This window comes from Suricata suricatta, chromosome 9, assembly GCF_006229205.1.
Source record: "Suricata suricatta isolate VVHF042 chromosome 9, meerkat_22Aug2017_6uvM2_HiC, whole genome shotgun sequence".
Classification (NCBI taxonomy): domain Eukaryota; kingdom Metazoa; phylum Chordata; class Mammalia; order Carnivora; family Herpestidae; genus Suricata; species Suricata suricatta.
The window spans coordinates 45,107,862-45,127,004 of record NC_043708.1 but is presented as its reverse complement, the minus strand read 5'-3'; the positions used below and the strand labels follow the sequence as shown (position 1 = coordinate 45,127,004).

The 19,143-nt window shown below is 38.2% G+C and overlaps 1 protein-coding gene across 4 annotated transcripts in view; it reads right to left on the bottom strand.

Annotated features, from left to right (window-relative positions):
* The window catches only part of TXNDC16 (thioredoxin domain containing 16), a 130,392-nt gene that overhangs the window by 74,005 nt on the left and 37,244 nt on the right, over positions 1-19,143 (bottom strand). For all 4 annotated transcript variants that reach the window (XM_029952356.1, XM_029952355.1, XM_029952358.1 and 1 more), the window contains 2 exons: positions 8,428-8,549; positions 706-796 (listed from right to left, as the gene is read on the bottom strand). In XM_029952356.1, the coding sequence (XP_029808216.1) occupies positions 706-796; positions 8,428-8,549 (213 nt within the window). The remainder of the gene's footprint in view (positions 1-705; positions 797-8,427; positions 8,550-19,143) is intronic.

Sequence of the window (19,143 nt, the reverse complement as noted above, 5' to 3'; positions counted from 1 at the left end):
GCTGAGAATGAACTGAGGGTGGAAGGGGAAGGGGGAGGGGGGAAAAGAGGTGGTGGTGATGGTGGAGGGCACTTAAGGGGAAGAGCACTGGGTGTTATATGGAAAACAATTTGACAATAAAATATTATGGAAAAAAAATAAAGCCACATCTTTAAAATACATGTGTCTGTAAGTACTAAAGGAAAGAAAAACTTCAACCCTAGATTGCCCAGGCAAAAAGTCAAAAGAAGGTCTCTACCTAAAACTGTAAGCTAGAAACTAGACAAGAAAAATAAACATTTAAAACATTCTGCTGAAAAACTGTACTTAAATGTATTTAAGACTATTCTGACAAAATAACTTACAGAACTCTCAGAAAGAACGTTTGGAGCTTAGTTATGAAAGCTGTTATTTTTTCACCTATCTGATCACTGTGAGAGATCTAATCCTAAAATCCACTTGGCCACTCATAGGATCACATCTTGTGGCTTATCCATTTTGTCTTTGTTCACCTTAGCCTAACATCACCTCCGTATATTTAAAATTATGTTCAGACTGTAGAATGGCAGACAATAGTAAGGAAGGGGATTTCTGGTTTCATTTATATATTCACATCTGCTTACAATTCCTTTTGGGTAAGTCCACAATGTGAGTCTGATGGAGATGTTGAATAAGTAATGTGAAAGAAGCAAACTTAAATTGTTGACATATGCCTCTTGTACATACCCAATACTTTCCAAAAGGGCAATTTCCGTGGTTAGGACAAACTGGTACGTGGTCCCATACACAAAAGCAGCTTCCATGACCGCTCTGTGCTCTGGAAGACATAAGGGAGTTGGGAGACATGAGGAGTCAGTTTGTGTGACTCTATTCTAAATATTGCCCTATAGCCTTTCAGCCTCTATTATAAAGAAAAATCTCTTTGTAGGGATCCCAGTTGGGAAAATGCAGGCAGTTATGAAAAGCCTATTCTATTCAATGAAAAATAGTTATGAGGGAATAAAATGAGTTATTATACTTGAGAATATAACATATGACAAATCTGTTACAGTTTCTTCCTGGTAGTGGGGGAGAGACTATGCATCAACCATCCAATTGTATATGTGTATATGCCTTCTTATTGTTTCTGGCATGGTTATCTTCTAATCAAACTTATATATAGCTCAAAAAGAAACAATTCCACAAAGCATTATTAAGAAAAACATCAATTTCTCCCCATTTCCAGTTCCCAAGAGACACCTGCTTTCAATTCTTTCTGTTTCTTTGGGTGTTTGCCTCCAGGTCTTTAACTTACATTCTCACACTCTAATTTCCTGATTTTTTAAAGTGTTATTGATACTACCTATTGAGTTTCCACCATGGCAGATGACAAATTAGCTCTTTCCCAAGACATCACTTCACATACACTTCTGTCCCCTCCATAATCCCAATATACTTCTAATTTTTATTAGCTCAACTATCTGTATATACATGGTTGTAACTCAGCAAATATTATTTACAAGTGATACATAGAGTGTAAAATGAACCTTTTTCCTTTCTTGAACCCTTTCCACTAGTTATAACTTTTTAATTTCTATTTAAATTTCTTCCTAATTTCTTTCTATATTCTTCCACAACAGACTAACGCCCTCAATACTCGAAACAGATCATTTCTGCATCCTTTAGGTTTGCTGCAATGTGGATTACTGCAACTTGACATGCTGCATGGCTTTCATCCTGGGAACTCACTTCATCATCATTGAGGGAATTCTCTTACTCTTTCTCTTGTGTTGGGTCCTTTGGTCTGTTACCCACATCTTTTTTAAAAAATATAATTTATTGTCAAATTGGCTAACACACAGTGTGCACAGTGTGCTCTTGGTTTTCAGGGGAGATTCCCGTGGTTCATCATTTCCAACAACACCCACTGCTCATCCCAACAAGTGCCCTCTTCAGTGCCCATCACTCATTTTCTCCTCTCTCCCACTGCCCATCAATCCTCAGTTCTCTTATGGTTTGCCTCCCTCCCTCTCTGTTTGTAACTATTTTTCCACTATTTTATCCATTTATCAGTTCATGGACTTTTAGGCTCTTTCCATAATTTGGCTATTGTTGAAAGCTCTGCTACGAACATTGGGGTACATGTGCCCCTATGAATCAGCACTCCTTTAACCTCTGAATAAATTCCTAGTAGTGCTATTGCTGGGTCATAGGGTAGTTCGATCTTTAATTTTTTGAGGAACCTCCATACTGTTTTCCAGAGCAGCTGGACCAGTTTGCATTCCCACCAACATTGCAAGAGTTCCCATTCCTCCACATCCTTGCCAGCATCCACTGTTTCCTGAGTTGTTAATTTTTGCCATTCTGACCACTGTGTGGTGGTATCTCAGTGGGATTTTGATTTGTATTTCCCTGATGATGAGTGACACCGAGCATCTTTTCATGTGTCTGTTGGCCATCTGGATGTCTGTTTTGGAAAAGTGTCTATTCATGTCTTCTGACCATTTCTTCACTGGATTATTTGTTTTACCGGTGTGGAGTTTGGTAAGTTCTTTATAGATTTTGGATACTAACTCTTTATCTGATATACCATTTGCAAATATCTTCTCCCATTCTGTCAGTTGCTTTTTAGTTTTGTTGCTTGTTTCCTTCACTGTGCAGAAGCTTTTTATTTTGATGAGATCCTAATAGTTCATTTTTGCTTTTAATTCCCTTGCCCTTGGAGATACATCAAGCAAGAAATTGCTGCAGCTGAGGTCAAAGTGGTTGTTGCCTGTTTTCTCCTCTAGGGTTTTGATGGTGTCCTGTCTCACATTTAGGTCCTTCATCCATTTTGAGTTTATTTTTGTGTATGATGTAAGAAAATGGTCATGGTTCATTTTTCTGCATGTTACTGTCCAGTTCTTCCAGGACCATTTGCTAAAGAGACTTTTTTCCATTCAATACTTTTCCTGCTTTGTCAAAGATTAGCTGGCAATATTGTGGGTCCAGTTTTGGGTTCTCTATTCTATTCCATTGGTCTGGTTTTGGGCCAATACCATACTGTCTTCATGATTACAGCTTTGTAGTAGAGGCTAAAGTCTGGGATTGTGATGCCTCCCACTTTGATTTTCTTTTTCAATACTACTTTGGCTATTCGGGATCTTTTGTGGTTCCATACAAATTTTAGGATTGTTTGTTCTAGCTTTGAGAAGAATGCTGGTGCAATTTTGATTGGGATTGCAATGAAGGTGAAGATTGCTTTGGGTAGTATTAACATTTTAACAATACATATTCTTTCAATCCATGAGCATGGAATGTTTGTACATTTCTTTGTGTCTTCTTCAATTTCCTCCATAAGTTTTCTATAGTTTTCAGCACATAGATATTTTACATCTTTGGTTATGTTTATTCCCAGGTATTTTATGGTTCTTGGTGCAATTATAAATGGGATCAGTTTCCTTATTTCTCTTTCTGTTGCTTTGTTACTGGTGTATAGAAATGTAACTGATTTCTCTACATTGATTTTGTACCCTGCCACTTTGCTGAATTCATATATCAGTTCTAGCAGCTTCTTGGTGGAGTCTGTCAGGTTTTCCATGTAGAGTATCATGTCATCTGCGAAAAGTGAAAGTTTGACTTCATCTTTGCCAATTCTGATGCCTTTTATTTCATTTTGTTGTCTGACTGCTGAGGCTAGGACTTCTAACACTCTGTTAAACAACAGTAGTGAGAGTGGACATCCCTGTTGTGTTCCTAATCTCTGAGGAAAAGCTCTCAGTTTTTCTCCTTGAGGATGATATTAGCTATGGGCTTTTCATATACGGGTGTTATGATGTTTAGGTATGTTCCTTTTATCCTGACTTTCCTTGAGGGTTTTTATTAAGAAAGGATGCTGTATTTTGTCAAATGCTTTTTCTGCATCTATTATCAGGATCATATGGTTCTTATCCTTTCTTTTATTAATGTGATATATCACACTGATTGATTTGTGAATACTGAACCAGCCCTGCAGCCCAGGAATGAATCCCACTTGATCATGGTGAATAATTCTTTTTATATGCTGTTGAATTCGATTTGCTAGTATCTTGTTGAGAATTTTTACATCCAGGTTCATCAGACAAAATTCTGATTTCTCAGAATTCTCCTTTTTAGTGGGGTCTCTTCCTGGTTTGGGAATCAGGTTAATGCTGGCTTCATGGAATAATTCCAGAAGCTTTGCTTCCATTTCTATTTTTTGGAACAGCTTGAGAGAATAGGTATTAACTCTGCTTTAAGTGTCTGGTAGAATTCCCCCTGGGAAGCCATCTGGCCCAGAACTCTTATTTTTGGGGGGATTTTTGGTAACTGATTAAATTTCTTCACTAGTTATGGGTCTGTTACTCTTATCTTCTTGACTGATTTGCTCCCTTACTCCATTCTCTAGCACATTCCTCTGAGAGGATATACGAAATACACATGTTTTGCAAACTTACACTTCTGAAAGTGTCTTTATTCTATACTGTAGCTAACTATAGTTGTCTGGATATTGGATTCTAGGTTCAAGTCATTTCCCCTGAGAATTTTGAAAGCATTGCTCCATTTTCTTCAGCTAGGGCTGCAACTAAGAGTCAAATGCCATTCTGATTCTTGATCCTTTAAATGTATACTCTTTCATTCTTTGTGGAACATTTTAGAACAGTGTTGGTTCCCAATATGCTGGAACTGCAAAATAAGATGCTTTGGTGTGGCTCTACATTCATCCATTATGCTGGAATTCAGTGAGCCCGTTCAATTTGGAAGCTCAAATCCCTCAGTTCTGGGATATATTTTCAAAGTATTTATTTGAAGTATTTCTTCCTTTTCATTTTATTTTCCCTTTCCTCCTCACTGCCATTTCCAGGCAGTCATCTTCCCCTTCCTCATGGAACTTCTACCATCTAAGTCTATTATCATCAGAGTAGTCCCCTCACCATTCTGCCTTGCAGTCATCTACAACCCCAGCCAGCGACAACTTCCCTCATTCCACCCACACACATAAAATTGGCTTCTGTCACACTGTCACTCTCACAGTACTACTCCCATCATAATCCTTAGTGATTAGCCCCATAGATGATCCTTGCAAAATCCTAGCCTCTCAGTCTTTGATATTCTCTAGAGACGTCAGTGATCTCTTTTCAAACCTACCTTAACCACTCGCTGCTATGATCCTACTTCAGGCCTTCTAATAACTCAATCACTGTAAACAAGAGAACTCCCCTATGACCCAGCAACGGCACTGCTAGGAATTTACCCAAGGGATACAGGAGTGCTGATGCATAGGGGCACATGTACCCCAATGTTCATAGCAGCACTTTCAGCAATAGCCAAATCATGGGAAAAGCCTATATGTCCATCAAGTGATGAATGGATCAAGAAGATGTGGTTCATATATACAATGGAATACTACATGGGAAGGAGAAAGAATGAAATCTGGCCATTTGCTAATTGAAATAAGTCAGGCAGAGAAGGGCAGATACCATATGTTTTCACTCACATGTGGAACAGGAGAAACTTAAGAGAGGACCATGGGGGAGGGGAAGGGGGAAAATAGTTAAGAAGAGGGAGGGAGGCAAACCGTAAGAGACTCTTAAATATGGAGAACAAACTGAGGGTTGATGAGGGTGGGGGGAGAGGAGAAATGGGGTGATGATCATGGAGGAGGGCACTTGTTGGGATGAGCACTGGGTGTTATATGGAAATCAAGTTGACAATAAACCATAAAAGGAAAAAAAAATTCAGTCACTGTAAACTCCTTCGATATCTCCAGGTCCAGCATCCTCACCACTACCTCTTCCCTTCATAAATACACACACCCCTTCATCTCAAGGTTACTCTGTCTAGTTCCTCCAGGAACTACAGTCATACCATTTTCACTGTACTTCACTCCTTCAAGCCTTTTCTTCTCTCTTAACCCAGCTTACATTCCATGGTCAGTCTTTATTATAATCACTCCCTTGCCTGTCTGGCTAAAACACAATTCAGGTTAAATCAGATACTCTGCCTGTTCTGTACTTACACCTACAAAAGTAAACATGCTGCAGGGGGAAAAATACAAAAAAACCTGTTAGCATCACCATACTACTGATCTCACTTTAGATTACTGATATCAACCCTTATTGCTGCCTAGCAACCATTATTTTCAGGCCTTCTAAAACAACTATTTAATCTCTTTTCTCCTCAAATTATCTGATGATTTTATTTCTAGTTCACTGAGAAAACACAGCCAATTAAAAAAGCAAAACCAAAGAAACTTCCATAAGCATTATATTTATCTACTCACTTAACAAAATTGATGCCCACATTCTTTGTCTTCCCCCCTTTTACCACAGATGAATTTTCTGTGCTCTCAGCAAAGAACCACCCCACCCCTCATTCACTAGATTCCATCCCCTCAGGTCTACTCAGAGATGTTGCTCCAGTAATTCTCCCCACTTTTTCCCCCATGGTGTATTTTCCCCTTCCTACTGGATCTTTCTTGTCAACATATAAAAATGCTTCTTAAGAAATTCTTGACTTTACCCACATACTCTTCCAGCCACTGCCCCATGTTTCTAGAAATTTCTCTAATGAGTCTCCATATTCACAGTCTCCAGTTGCTTTCTACCTATTCTCTTGTATCCCCATTAGGCCTTTACCCTTAGCACTCTACAGAAACCTGTCAAGGTCACCAACAAATTCCATAGTGCTAAACAATGGCCAATAGGCAGCTCTATCTTAAGTAACCCTCCAACATCATTGACACAACTGTTCCTATCTCTTCCTCAAGACTTTGTCTTTGCTTTGCTTACAGGGCATCCCTACTACACAGTCTATTCCTTCTGTCTCTTTACTGGTTCCTTCTCACTTCAGTGACCTGTCAATGCTGATGGATCTAAACAGTTCGGTCTTCTCTTTTCCATCCAGCATTATTTGCTTTGTGATCTCTTCTGGTCTCACAGCTTTATCTCCCAAATTTATAACCTTAGTGTATATCTCCACCACACTAAGTAGTAATATACAAAACTACCTTGCTGATATATCTTCTTGGATGTATAAAGGGTATTTCACAAGTATGACGTCCAAAATTTCCAGAGCTTCTTCTTCAAAGTGTCTATTTCCAATCTTCCCCACCTCAGTTAACAGCAATTTCACCTTTCAAGTAACATAGGCTAAAACCCAGAGCCACACTTGTCTCTGCTATTGCTCCCTCACTCCATACCCAATATGTCACCAAATTCAGCTAGTCCTACATCCAAAATACTGCTAGAATTCAAATTTATTGCCACCTCCACTGCTCACACCCTGGTCCAAGCCACCCACCATCATCTCTCGCCTGCCTTATTGGAAAAACTACTTAATTTTCCTTCCTTATTCTACTGTTGCTACTTCCAGTCTATTCCAAACATACAAGTCATGTTGATCCTGTTAAAATATACATCAGGGAGTTTGGTTCCACTGTAGCAATGTAAACCCTCTCTAGCTCATCCCTCTCATTGATGACAAATACAAACTGTGAACAATAACCTGAAAACCCTGAAATGTAAACAAAAATAGGCTGATTGTAGAATATTATTTTACAAGTATATTAAATTCAAGGGCATGCCATGTAGCCATCAAGCTTTATGTTGATAAAAATTGTGATTTCCAGAGTGCCTAGGTGGCTCAGTCAGTTGAGCAACTGACTTTGGCTCAGGTCATCATCTCACAGTTGGTGAGTTCGAGCCCCATATCAGGCTCTCTGCTGTCAGCACAGAACCCACGGTGGATCCTGTTCCCCTCTCTCTGCCCCTCCCTCTTTCTCTCAAAAATAAGCATTTAAAAAAAACTGATTTACAATAAATGACTTTATTTCCTAGATCATTTGCGATTTTTAAAATGTCTTTAACAACATTTATATTAACACGATCAAGTTGCAACCGTTAACAAATAAAAGTCCTTAAAGCATAGCTCTACTTTGTTCATGTTTATAAACTTCTTTACTATAAAATTACATATTAATGCTCAAGATGATGCTGTCAGAACTTTACATTTTTTAAATCAGGAAAAAGTCATAAGTGGCATATATTAAAATTTTTAAAAAGGCATTTAGTCAATATTTATCAAATACTATAAACTAGTATACCAGGTACCATGAGGACTATAAGGAAATAAAAATAGTAACTAACACAGAGCACTACTATATGCCAGGAACTATTTTAATTATTTGAATTCATTTGGTCCTCACAATAACACTAAAAGGCAGGCACAAGTTATTTTCACCATTTTACTGACTAGGAAACTAAAGTTACCTTAAGTTGTTTAAGGTCATACTATAAGTATTTGGGGTAGGGTATCTAACCTAGGCAATCTGGCTCCAGGGTTTTTTTCACCACTTTACTATGCTGCCTGTTTAAAGAAAGAAAACATACTAGTAAGGATGCTATTTTAAGTCCTTCAACATTCTCAGACAAGTGCAGAAGCACAACAAAGATTAAAAGAGAAGTTCAATACCTGGTGTTCCAATGGCTCTTACATATGAGAATGCAATGTTTGCTCTTCCTTTCAGAGAATTTTCTATGTTCTGTAGGTCTTCCACGGTAGTAAGATATTTTACTTCATTAAAAAGAAGAGCACTGAAATAAACAACAGATGTCATTGGTAGAAAAATCTGATATATATATACATATATATATACTTATTTAATACATATTTTTAGTAAGTTAAAGAACCTAATTTAAAAAAGAAACTTAAGTCTTTTGAACAAATTAACAATAGTAAGAACCTAAGCACTTTAATATTGAATTAAAGTCACTCTCAATCATTTGTCTGTCCCTATGAACGTCAACTGGGAACAGCTGTGAGAAATGGTGCTCATTCTCTACAACCACCTTAATATATTTAAGTTGTATTCACTAAAATCCTACTCTGGCTGGATAATCGCTTACAAATCTAAGCCTTGAACACACATTTGAGCGCTTTACACATCTAAACCGAAGACGTCTTTTCACAGCGTATAAGGCTCTGCATGACCCACTTCTCCAACCCTGTACTGTTGTACCATTTCTCATGTCTACATACTTTCAGCACACCTGAGGGCGTTTGCACACATCTTTCTTTTTGCTGAAAACCATTCCCTCTGCTCCTTCTCACATATCTGGTCTCAGTTTAAACATCACTGCCTTAAAGAAACCATCCCTGTTGGTCCTATGTAAGTAGGTCTGTAGCACTTTTCTCTTTAATTTTACATTATCTTATCCTTCATAGTTCTTATCACAATTTACAATTGCTTATATATTTATTTACTTGTTTATCCCCGCCTTTCTTATTGAACTGTTTCCTTCTTTCAACAGGATCTTGCATTTTATCACTGTATCCGTAATAACTTAGAATAGAACCTAGTACACTGTAAGCAAACAATAAATATTTGTTGAATGAATGAAAGAAAAAGCAAGGTGGGAATTATTTATTCCCATTCATTTGAAGAAGTGCAAATCCTAAACAGAAAAGAGCTTACTTACTCAAAAATACATTTATGGAATTGAGGAGCCAGAAACAGAACATAAAACAGGTCTCTTCATTCCTAATTCAATGATCTTTCCACTTGACCATAATTCTTCCAAATTATCTTTTCAATGTGTAGAACAGACTAATTAGTCATATTTCTTCATCCCAAAGAATATCCTTCTTAAAATTTCTACTTCTATATAAATTATCTATCCATAACAACTCATTCCACTGAATCCCCATGTGTATGTGCGGGGGGTGTGTTTGTTAGGTTAAACTTAAAGAATTTTTTTAGGGGCGCCTGGATGGCTCAGTCGGTTAAGCATCCGGCTTCAGCTCAGGTCAGATCTCACGGTTCGTGGGTTCGAGCCCCACATCGGGCTCGGTGCTGACAGCTAGCTCAGAGCCTGGAGCCTGCTTCAGATTCTGTATCTCCCTCTCTCTCTGACCCTCCCCTGCTCCAGCAGTCTCTCTCTGTCTCTCAGAACTAAATAAAAAGCATTAAAAAAAAATTTTTTTTTAAAGAATTTTTTTAAATTGTCCTAAGTTCACATACTTAAATAAGCAAACTATCTCTAACAGATTAATCAACCATGGTTTCCTCTTAAGGAAACATGATACTTTCTGCTTAAACAGCAGTTCTCAAACTTCTTGGTCTCAGGATAGTTTTATACCTTTAAAAATCATTGAGCTCCTCAAAGACCTTTTGTTTACATAGGTTACATCTATTTATAGTTACCAAAACAGAAATTAAAACAGCAATTTAAAAATATTTGTTGATTCTTTTAAAAATAATAAACACCACTGCATAGTAACACTTTATTTTAAAGTAACTAAATTTCCAAAACAAAAAAAAATTGGTGATAAGAGTAGCAATGTTTTACATTTTTGCAAATCTCTTTAATATCTGGACTGACAGAAGACAGCTGAACTCTCTTATCTGCTTTTTCACCCAATCTGTTGTGACAGCACACAGTATATCATATAGCCCCTGGAAACTGAATTCATAAGAGAATGAAAATGAAAAAGGCAAATAATATCTTAGTATTTTTATAAAACTATTGTGACTTTATGGGTATCTTGAAATAAGTACCCTAAATTACACTGGCTTACATCTATATTATAGACCTTTTCAATTTTTTAAAAGAAATGTAAAACTTGATATTCTGTAATTTCCAGGGCTCTTTTTTGTATTAATTTTTAATTTTTGCATTTTTTCAAAGTTTATTTATTTGTTTTGAGAAAAAGAGACAGAGAAAGAGGGAGAATCCCAAGCAGGCTCCACGCAGTCAGCGCAGGGCCTAATGTGGGGCTCAAACTCACAAAACCACAAGCCATCCAGGTGCCCCTCTTGTTTTGTTTTTTAAAAAAATACTTATTAAGCATTACTCATTATATGCTAGATATTTTCATTTAAATTTAAATCCTCAATGGCATTATTTAAATATTCTTTGTTAGATGCATACATGCACACACTCACAAAAAAGCAGTTTGAGGGATTAAGTTGCCTGTCCAGGTCACAGTGATAGTCACTGGTAGAGCCGAGATTCAAATCCACGTCTTCTGGCACTAAGGCCAGAACTTTCTAAACTATGTTATTACTGACCACTCATAAATGGGAAACCAGATAAAAAGGGAGGTAGCTAATGAAGAGCAAGGGAGTCCTGGTGGCAATTTGGGTGGTTTGCTGCTTATACATTTTGGTTAGCCTGTCCAGAATTACCCTTGAGACATTTCAGTCTCCAGGGAAGTGCCATCTAGTGAACTTAATTTAGCTACTATGTAAATTCTAAACTTGGAAATTACATCTGCCCATTCATTGCTCTGGCAAATCTAATCCATTTGCTTCAAAAAACCCTATCCAGGAGTAGAAATTCCCCTGCCCTTGTTTCTCAACAAAACTGGTAAATATAAATTAACAAAAGCCAACATTTGGTGGAGCACCTACCACATGTCAGGCATAGTACCAAGTACTCCATGGCAATGGTAATTTTATCAGTTTGGGAACTGCTCAGCTCTGAATCCCTCTCTTTTGCTTTGGGGATTTCCAGTTTTCTATGTATTCAAATCCCCTCCCCCGCACTACAAGCTAATAATATCATAAACTTGCTCCTCTAAGCTTCCTGCTGCAAGACATAGCCAAAGGACCCAGAATCACTTCCCTGACATTCTGGACCAGAAACCACTGACGTAAAGAATAAGGGACAGTACAAAATTATTTCCAGAGGCAGCAAAGCAACAGTCAGCTTTAATTAACAGGGGCACCTGGGTCACTCAGTCAAACACCTGACTCTTGATTTCGGCTCAGGTCATGATCTCCCAGTTCATGGGATCAAACCCCATGTCAGGCACTGCGCTGACAATGCAGACCCTGCTCAGGATTCTCCCTCTCCCTCTGCCCCTCCCTGCCAGCACTTTCTCTCCCCCCCTCAAAATAAATATATAAACCTTTTTAAAAAATGTTAAAAGCAGAAATGGCAACAGTGTCAATGACAGCCCCAGCACAGGTGATGCAGGCTATGGCATCTGACACTCAGTAGTAATGCAGCAGGTCACCCCCAGACTGGTTGTGTGTCATGCTTTTGACTATAATTTAGAGCTGTATTAACTCTAAGTCCAGTTCTCCAGCCCTTCTAGTGAGCCTGAGATTTCCTATATCCACTCCAAATCCTTTTCTGCTTAAGCCAGTCAGACCCAGATTCAGAGGCTTATAGCTAGAAACATCCAGAAATGCACTCAGTCTTGCTTAATTTTCATAGCAACCATCTAAGATCAGTACTATCATTAACTCCATTTTGCAGATAAGGTCATGGGGCTTAGAGAGGTTACTCTGCCTAATGTCCCAAAGCTCATTAAGTAGTCATTATCCATGAGGTAATAATAATCAAAACTAATGACATTCATAATCTAATGATCTCCATGATTGTTCCCAGTGGCTTCCTAACGTTAATACATTTTTAATGTTAATTCCAGAATATGAGGACATCGAGGGATCTCTAGGATCCATTCACAAGCCTGTGTTCCTTCACCCACGTCACAAAGGGGAGAAAAACTGACAGAAATGGGTAAAAGGAAAAGTCTGTTGGCATTAACCATGGGGTAAAACAACCTGGGTTACTCTGACCTGGGCCCTCTCCCCGCCCTAGAAAGGCCTTCCATTTGCTTGATATTCTTTTCCTGAGACCCTCCTATCAGAACCATTAGGTACATAAGATAATATGACTCAGAACTGAATGGATGTTGAAAAAAAAAGAAAGAAAGAAACTGAAGAGTCTACTTGACCCTGCTTTTGGAACAGCAGGCCATTCAGCCCTTTTTGGAAAAAAAGACTATTTTTACATTATATTGCTGTCATTACTCAGATTCTAAAAAGCCAGTAAAAAAAGGGAATATTCTCTTCTATTTTGCCATACGAAAATCCCTGTGACAAAAAAATTTTTTTTTAAAGAAAAGAGGGGCGCCTGGGTGGCTCAGTCAGTTAAGCATCTGACTCCTGATTTGGGCCCAGGTCATGATCCCATGGTTCATGAATTCCAGGTTCATGAGTTCCAGTCCCACATCAGACTCCCTGCTGGTGGTGGGGAGCCTGCTTGTGATTCTCTGTCCCTCCCTCTCTCTCTGCCCCTTCAGTGCACACTCTCTCTCAAAATAAATAAATGAACTTATAAAAAAGAATAAAGAAAAAAGAGAGGAGGAGGGGAAGGAGGAAAAAACAGGGAGAAGAACAAATTATACAACCCTCTAATCCACATTTGAGATTATAGTGTCTTAATATCCTATACCTCACTGGACCTGCCTCACACTGGTTAGATATGATATTCTCAATCAACAAATGAAGATTAGTTGCTATTTTAACTTTATTTTTTAAATATTACCAATTTTCATACAAAAGCTGGAAGTAAAATTTTCCTCATATAGTTATCAAACCATGAATTCCACCAGTTTTAATTATGTATATTTTAGAAAACAGGGCTAAGAACTTCTAGAATATAAATCCCAATTCTCATTTTTACTATAAATTGTATTTATTTTGCAAATTCGTATCACTTTCTATATGGTTCAAAACACAAGGAACAAAAAAGTTAGAGTTAAGAGTTTACCTATAACACCTTCCCCCAATCCCAGCTTCCCCATTCCATTCCTATTCCTGTGAACCTTGAATATTTATGCAATATATGTATAAGCTACAAACATGTATTTATATATGCCTGTTAGAAGACAATCCTCCCTGGATTTCTCAGTGTTCCTATACAGTCCAAGTCTCCTGTAGATGAAACTTGGCCTGATCCGACCTTGGAGACTATCTCCTCAGCACCTTCTAAGCTAGTCTCCTTTCTTCAGAAGCCATCAGCTCCCATTCAAAGAGCAATAAAACCTTTCCTATCTTCCCTGGAGCCAAAGAGTTAAATTTGGGGGCAGAAAACTTATTCTCCGGCCCCAGGGAGGATCTGTTAACTTTCAGAGATAAAGATAAGCCTAGCACTCTACCTCCAGAAGGAAATATTAGATGTGCCAGCTCCTATAGAAGCTCAGAGAGTCTTAATTTCTGAGTTCTCCTTCTCCAAACCCTGCTATCAGTACAAGTGTAAGCATTATGGTTCTTAGCTTATTGCTCTGTGAAGTGAGTAGAAGGACCTAGCACTGTCAAGCTACCCTGGCTGCTATCACTGCTGAGTGAACTGATTTCTGATTCGGAGGCCTGGTGTTTCTGCAGTTATATACGCAAGTAGGGTAACATCTGAGACCTTTCAGAGTTCTGAACTCAATACCTCCTGTCTTACATACCAGGGGCTGTACTATACTCTAAACACTTGGTTTATCTGACTTAATATATCCTGAAAACATCAATGCAAAAAAATTTTATAGATCAACATGTCAGTATGTTTTTAACCAATGATATTTTAAGAATAGTTTAAATATCAAAATATTTGCCAAAAACATACTTAACTGGCCATAAATGGTCTAAAAATATAGAATTCTTTAAATATTTTGTGCAAAGCTTACCCTAACTTTATACCTGTTATTCTATTCTTATATTTTTATTAACTTAATCTTTTTCTCAATTGCAATTTTCCTCTATTCAGAGAATAAAAAGTTAGCTAGAACCTTGATCTCTCCTTCTGCCAAAGAAGCAAAGTCAAATATAATAGCAGATCACTGGTCTCAATCAAAACATTTTCATGAAAAACAAATTCAAATGCTTTGAAGAAAAAAACAGTAGCATGGGCTACACATTTTTAAAAGACAAGCCAAATAAAGCGGACATCAGACATCCTGTTGTGGTCCTGATCTCAGGGGGAAAGTGCTCAGTTTTTTCCCTTGAGGATGATATTCACTGTGGGCTTTTCATATATGGCTTTTATGATGCTAAGGTATGTTCGTATTGTTTATATCTGTTTTGAGAATTCTCTGGCTGTCAATTTTTCCTGGAATTTCTTTTGAGGAGAAATCTTCCATTTCATCATTTTGGCTAGTTTTCTGTCTTTTCGTGTTTTAATAGCTTGTTGTATGTCCTGTACCTGTGAGTACTACTATATTTAAAAAGGGTCATACACTGTCCGGAGCCTGGCACTTCAGGAAGTGTTTTTGGAGTGTGTCACATGCACTCTGTTGTGTCTCTGATTACTTTATCTCCCTACTCGTAGTGGTGGTTTGGACCTTCCACCAGGTGCACTTTGGTTTGTTCATTGAAATAACCCTGGAAAAAATAGAAAACAGGGAGGGTGGAAGAAGCCTTATCCCATACAAAGAGATCAATGACAGAGGTGGGGAAAAAAAGGAACCAGGCACAGAATCAAAGAAATTATGAGGCTTAATCCAGAGAGAAGAAAATAAAGAGGAAGGAGATACAGAAAAGATATCAAAAGAAAAGAGTAAAAATGCCTGATTAAGCAAGCAAATAATCAGAACAGAGAAGTGAAAGAAAGAAAGAAAGAGCAGAGAAAAAAAATATATATATCATAATTGATTAAAAATAAAATCAGAAAATGCAAAATTACAGGACAGTTGTCTGTTGGTGCCTTGGAACCAGTGGCTCTGCTGCTGGGTCCGAGAGGTCATCTGGTGTGGTCAGTGTTAATCTCACTCCAGTAGATAAGCAGTTACCAGGGACAGAGGGGTGGGGTTTGGTAGGTCCTGCCTCAACTGGGGGCATCTGTCTTATTCCCTTAAGCCACACCATACTGGTGATGGAGAGAAAAATGGCAATACCCCAATCTCTTCTCCCCAGTCCAGCTGCTCCAAATCATGCTGTTCAGGCGGTCCTCCTCACAGAGCAGCAGTGGTGGGCCAGCTTGTCCTGCTCCATATATCCTGCCACTCCTAGGTGCTGGGCTGGGATTCAAAACCCAATGTCTTAAAGGATCCTGCACTGTTCTGGGATGGCTGCCACCCTGCCCAGCAGACAAAGGGCCTCTGGCTAGTGCCTGCAGGGTGTTTTGTCCTTGGAGGGGCAAAACAGACTCTCCCCATAGTACCCTAGGTAGGGGAATGCTTTCTCCCAGTGTCCCCCCACCCCCACCCCAAGAAGATCTCTACCTCAGCCAAAGTTAGCTCCTTTCCCCACCAGGCACATGCACATGGCTGGCTCTGGTCTGGAGAAAGTCCACAACCCTGAAAACTCTGATCTTCATCCCTAAGGATGTTTGCAAGGTAGAAACTGGTTCTCTCTATATTTTTTGTTCCTCAGTCCAACATCCAGAGAGGTTTATCTCTTGTCCAAATACAAGCCCATACTTCCATAGCCTCTCTTTCTCTTCCTTTTGTCTCTCCACCAAAGGGTTTCCCCAGCTCCATGCACAATCGGCCCATTGTATATCTCCCAATTTGCAAATACACACTTCTGTCCCACCAAGCTGTCTCTGTACACCTTAGAGATGTTTCTGTCACTCTGGAGCCTGGATTCCTGGAATTCCATGAGTTCTGACCTCAATAATGTGTTTGAGGGACAAGGAAAATTCTTGACTCTCCTGAATATCAAGCATCTGACTCTTGCTTTCAACTCAGATCATAATCTCAAGGTCATAGGATTGAGCCTCATGACCAAGCCCTGAATTGTGCTCCACAATGGGTGTGAAGCCTGCATAAGATTCTCCTTCTCCTTCTATGCCCCTCCCCTACTCTTTCTCTCAAAAACAAACAAGCAAACAAACAAACAAACAAACAAACATACTCCTGATTCGCAAATGACACTGGTAAGAGAATGAAAACCAAGCCAAGCCTGGGAGAAAATATTTGCAATAGGTCTAATAAATAATTTGTATTCATCATATACAAAAGAACTCTTAAATGGTATTGGGAAAACCGACAGCTACATGCAAAAGAATAAAATTGGACCATCATCTTATACCACGTACCAAAATAAATTCAAAATGGATTACACTTGAATGTAAGACCTGGAATCACAGAACTCCTAGAAGAAAAGAAAGGCAGTAAGCTCTTTGATATCTGTCTTTTGGACCACTCTCCTCGGGTAAAAGCAACAAAAGCTAAAACAAACAAATGGGATTACATCAAACTAAAAAGCTTTTACAGAGCAAATTTCATCAGCAAAAAAAGACAACCTACTGAATGGAACAAAATATCTGCAAATCACATATCTAATAAGGAGCTCATATCTAAAATGTATATAAAAGAACTTATACAATTCAACATCAAAAAAAACCACCCCAACTGGGACTCCTGGGTGGCTCAGTTGGTTAAGTGTCTGACGTTGGCTCTTGTCATGATCTCACAGTTTGTGGGTTTGCTCACTCTCTGCCCCTCTACTGCTGTCTCTGTCTCATCTCTCTCTCAAAAATAAATAAACATTAAAAAAAAATAATAACCCAATTTAAAAATGTGCAGTTGACTTGAGTAGACATCTTTCCAAAGAAGACCTACAAACAAGTGCATGAAAAGATGCTCAACATCACTAATGATCAGAGAAATGAAAATCAAAACTACAATATCACCTCACATCTGTCAGACTGGCTGTTATCAAAAAGACAAAAAAAAAGTGCTCGTGAAGATGTGGAGAAAAAGGATCCTTGTAGACTGTTGGTGGCAATGTAAATTGTGCAGCCACTATGGAAAATGGAGACCAAAAGCTCAGAAAGCTAAAAATAGAACTACCTGGGTGACTCAGTGGATTAAGCATGCAACTCTCAATTTTGGCTCAGGTAATGATCTTGTGGTTGTTGAGTTCAAGCCCCGTATCAGGCTCTGTGCTGACTGCAGGAAGTCTGCTTGGGATTCTCTGTCTCCCTCTCTCTCTGTCCCTCCCCTACTTGCTCTCTATGTCTTTCTCTCTCTCAATAAACAAACAAACAAACAAAAAAATTTAAAAAATGTTAAGACAGAACTACCATATGATCCAGCAGTTCAACCTCTGGGATTTAACTGAAGGAAACAAAGCACCAATCCAGAAGAATATATGTACTCCTATATTCACTGTAGCATTATTTACAATAGCCAAGATATAGATGCAATCTAAGAGTCTATGGATAGATGAATGGATTTTTTAAAAATGAGATACACACACACACACACACACACACACACACATACTGGAGTATTAGTCATAAAACAGAATGAAATCTTATCACTTGAGACAACATGGATGGATCTAGAGGGCATTATGCTTAGTGAAGTAAATCAGACAGAGAAAGACAAATACCATATGATTTCACTTATATGTGGAATCTAAAAACAAAAGAACAAAAGAGACACAAAGGGAGAAGGGTTAAAGGATGGGCAACATAGGTGAAGGGGATTAAAAAGTACAAACTTCCAGTTATAAAATTAAGTCATGGAAAACAGAAATCTATTAGTTTGAAGAGAATCTGTGAGATCATGAGGTTCTTGATCTGTGCAGAGTATTAATGTGTAAGAGCCGCCTATTCCAGGATTTGTCTTGAGGCCAGCAAGTGTCCTGAACCAGTTCCCATTTCTAACTTGCTGGTCTGACAAGGTTGGGAAGGTCCAATCCTTAAGACCGACCCACTTTCCTTTCTTACCCAATGTTTTCCTGCCAAAATACTCTGGGTTGTTAACTGCCTTGAGTTGGAAAACAGCTTGCATTTACAACTGTAAATTTATTCATCCTTTTAATTTATGTAAGGTTTTTATACACAATTCTCAATTCTTTAAGACAGGACAACAAATTTTGGTTTTCTACTGTCATATGAGAACATCAGGCCCCAGCAACTCATCACTATGTCAGGAAAATAAAGTGCTACAGCAAAAAAAAGAATGGAGATGTAATGTACAACATGCTGACAGTAGTCAGTGGTATTATATTAACTTTACATGGTGACAGGGGGCAATTAGACTCATTGTTGAAATAATGTTGCAGTGTAGAAAAATACCAAATCACCATCATGTACACCAAAAACTAACAGGATACTGTATGTCAATTATACTTTAGTAAAAAAAAATTAAGTTAAAAATTAAAAAATAGAGATTCTTTGTGGTCAAAAAACCCCACAAAACTCAACAATCAACCCAGTTAAAATATGGGCAAAAGATCTAAATAGATACCCCAACAAAGAAAATACACATGTGGAAAATGAGCATATTAAACATACTCAACATCATATATAATTATGAAATTGCAGATTAAAACAATGAGATACCACAACAATTGGAATGGCTAAAATTTTCTAAAAAGTTGACAATAACAAATGCTGATAAGGATATGGAGCAAGAACCCACTGATTGCACATGTCCATATAAAATGGTACG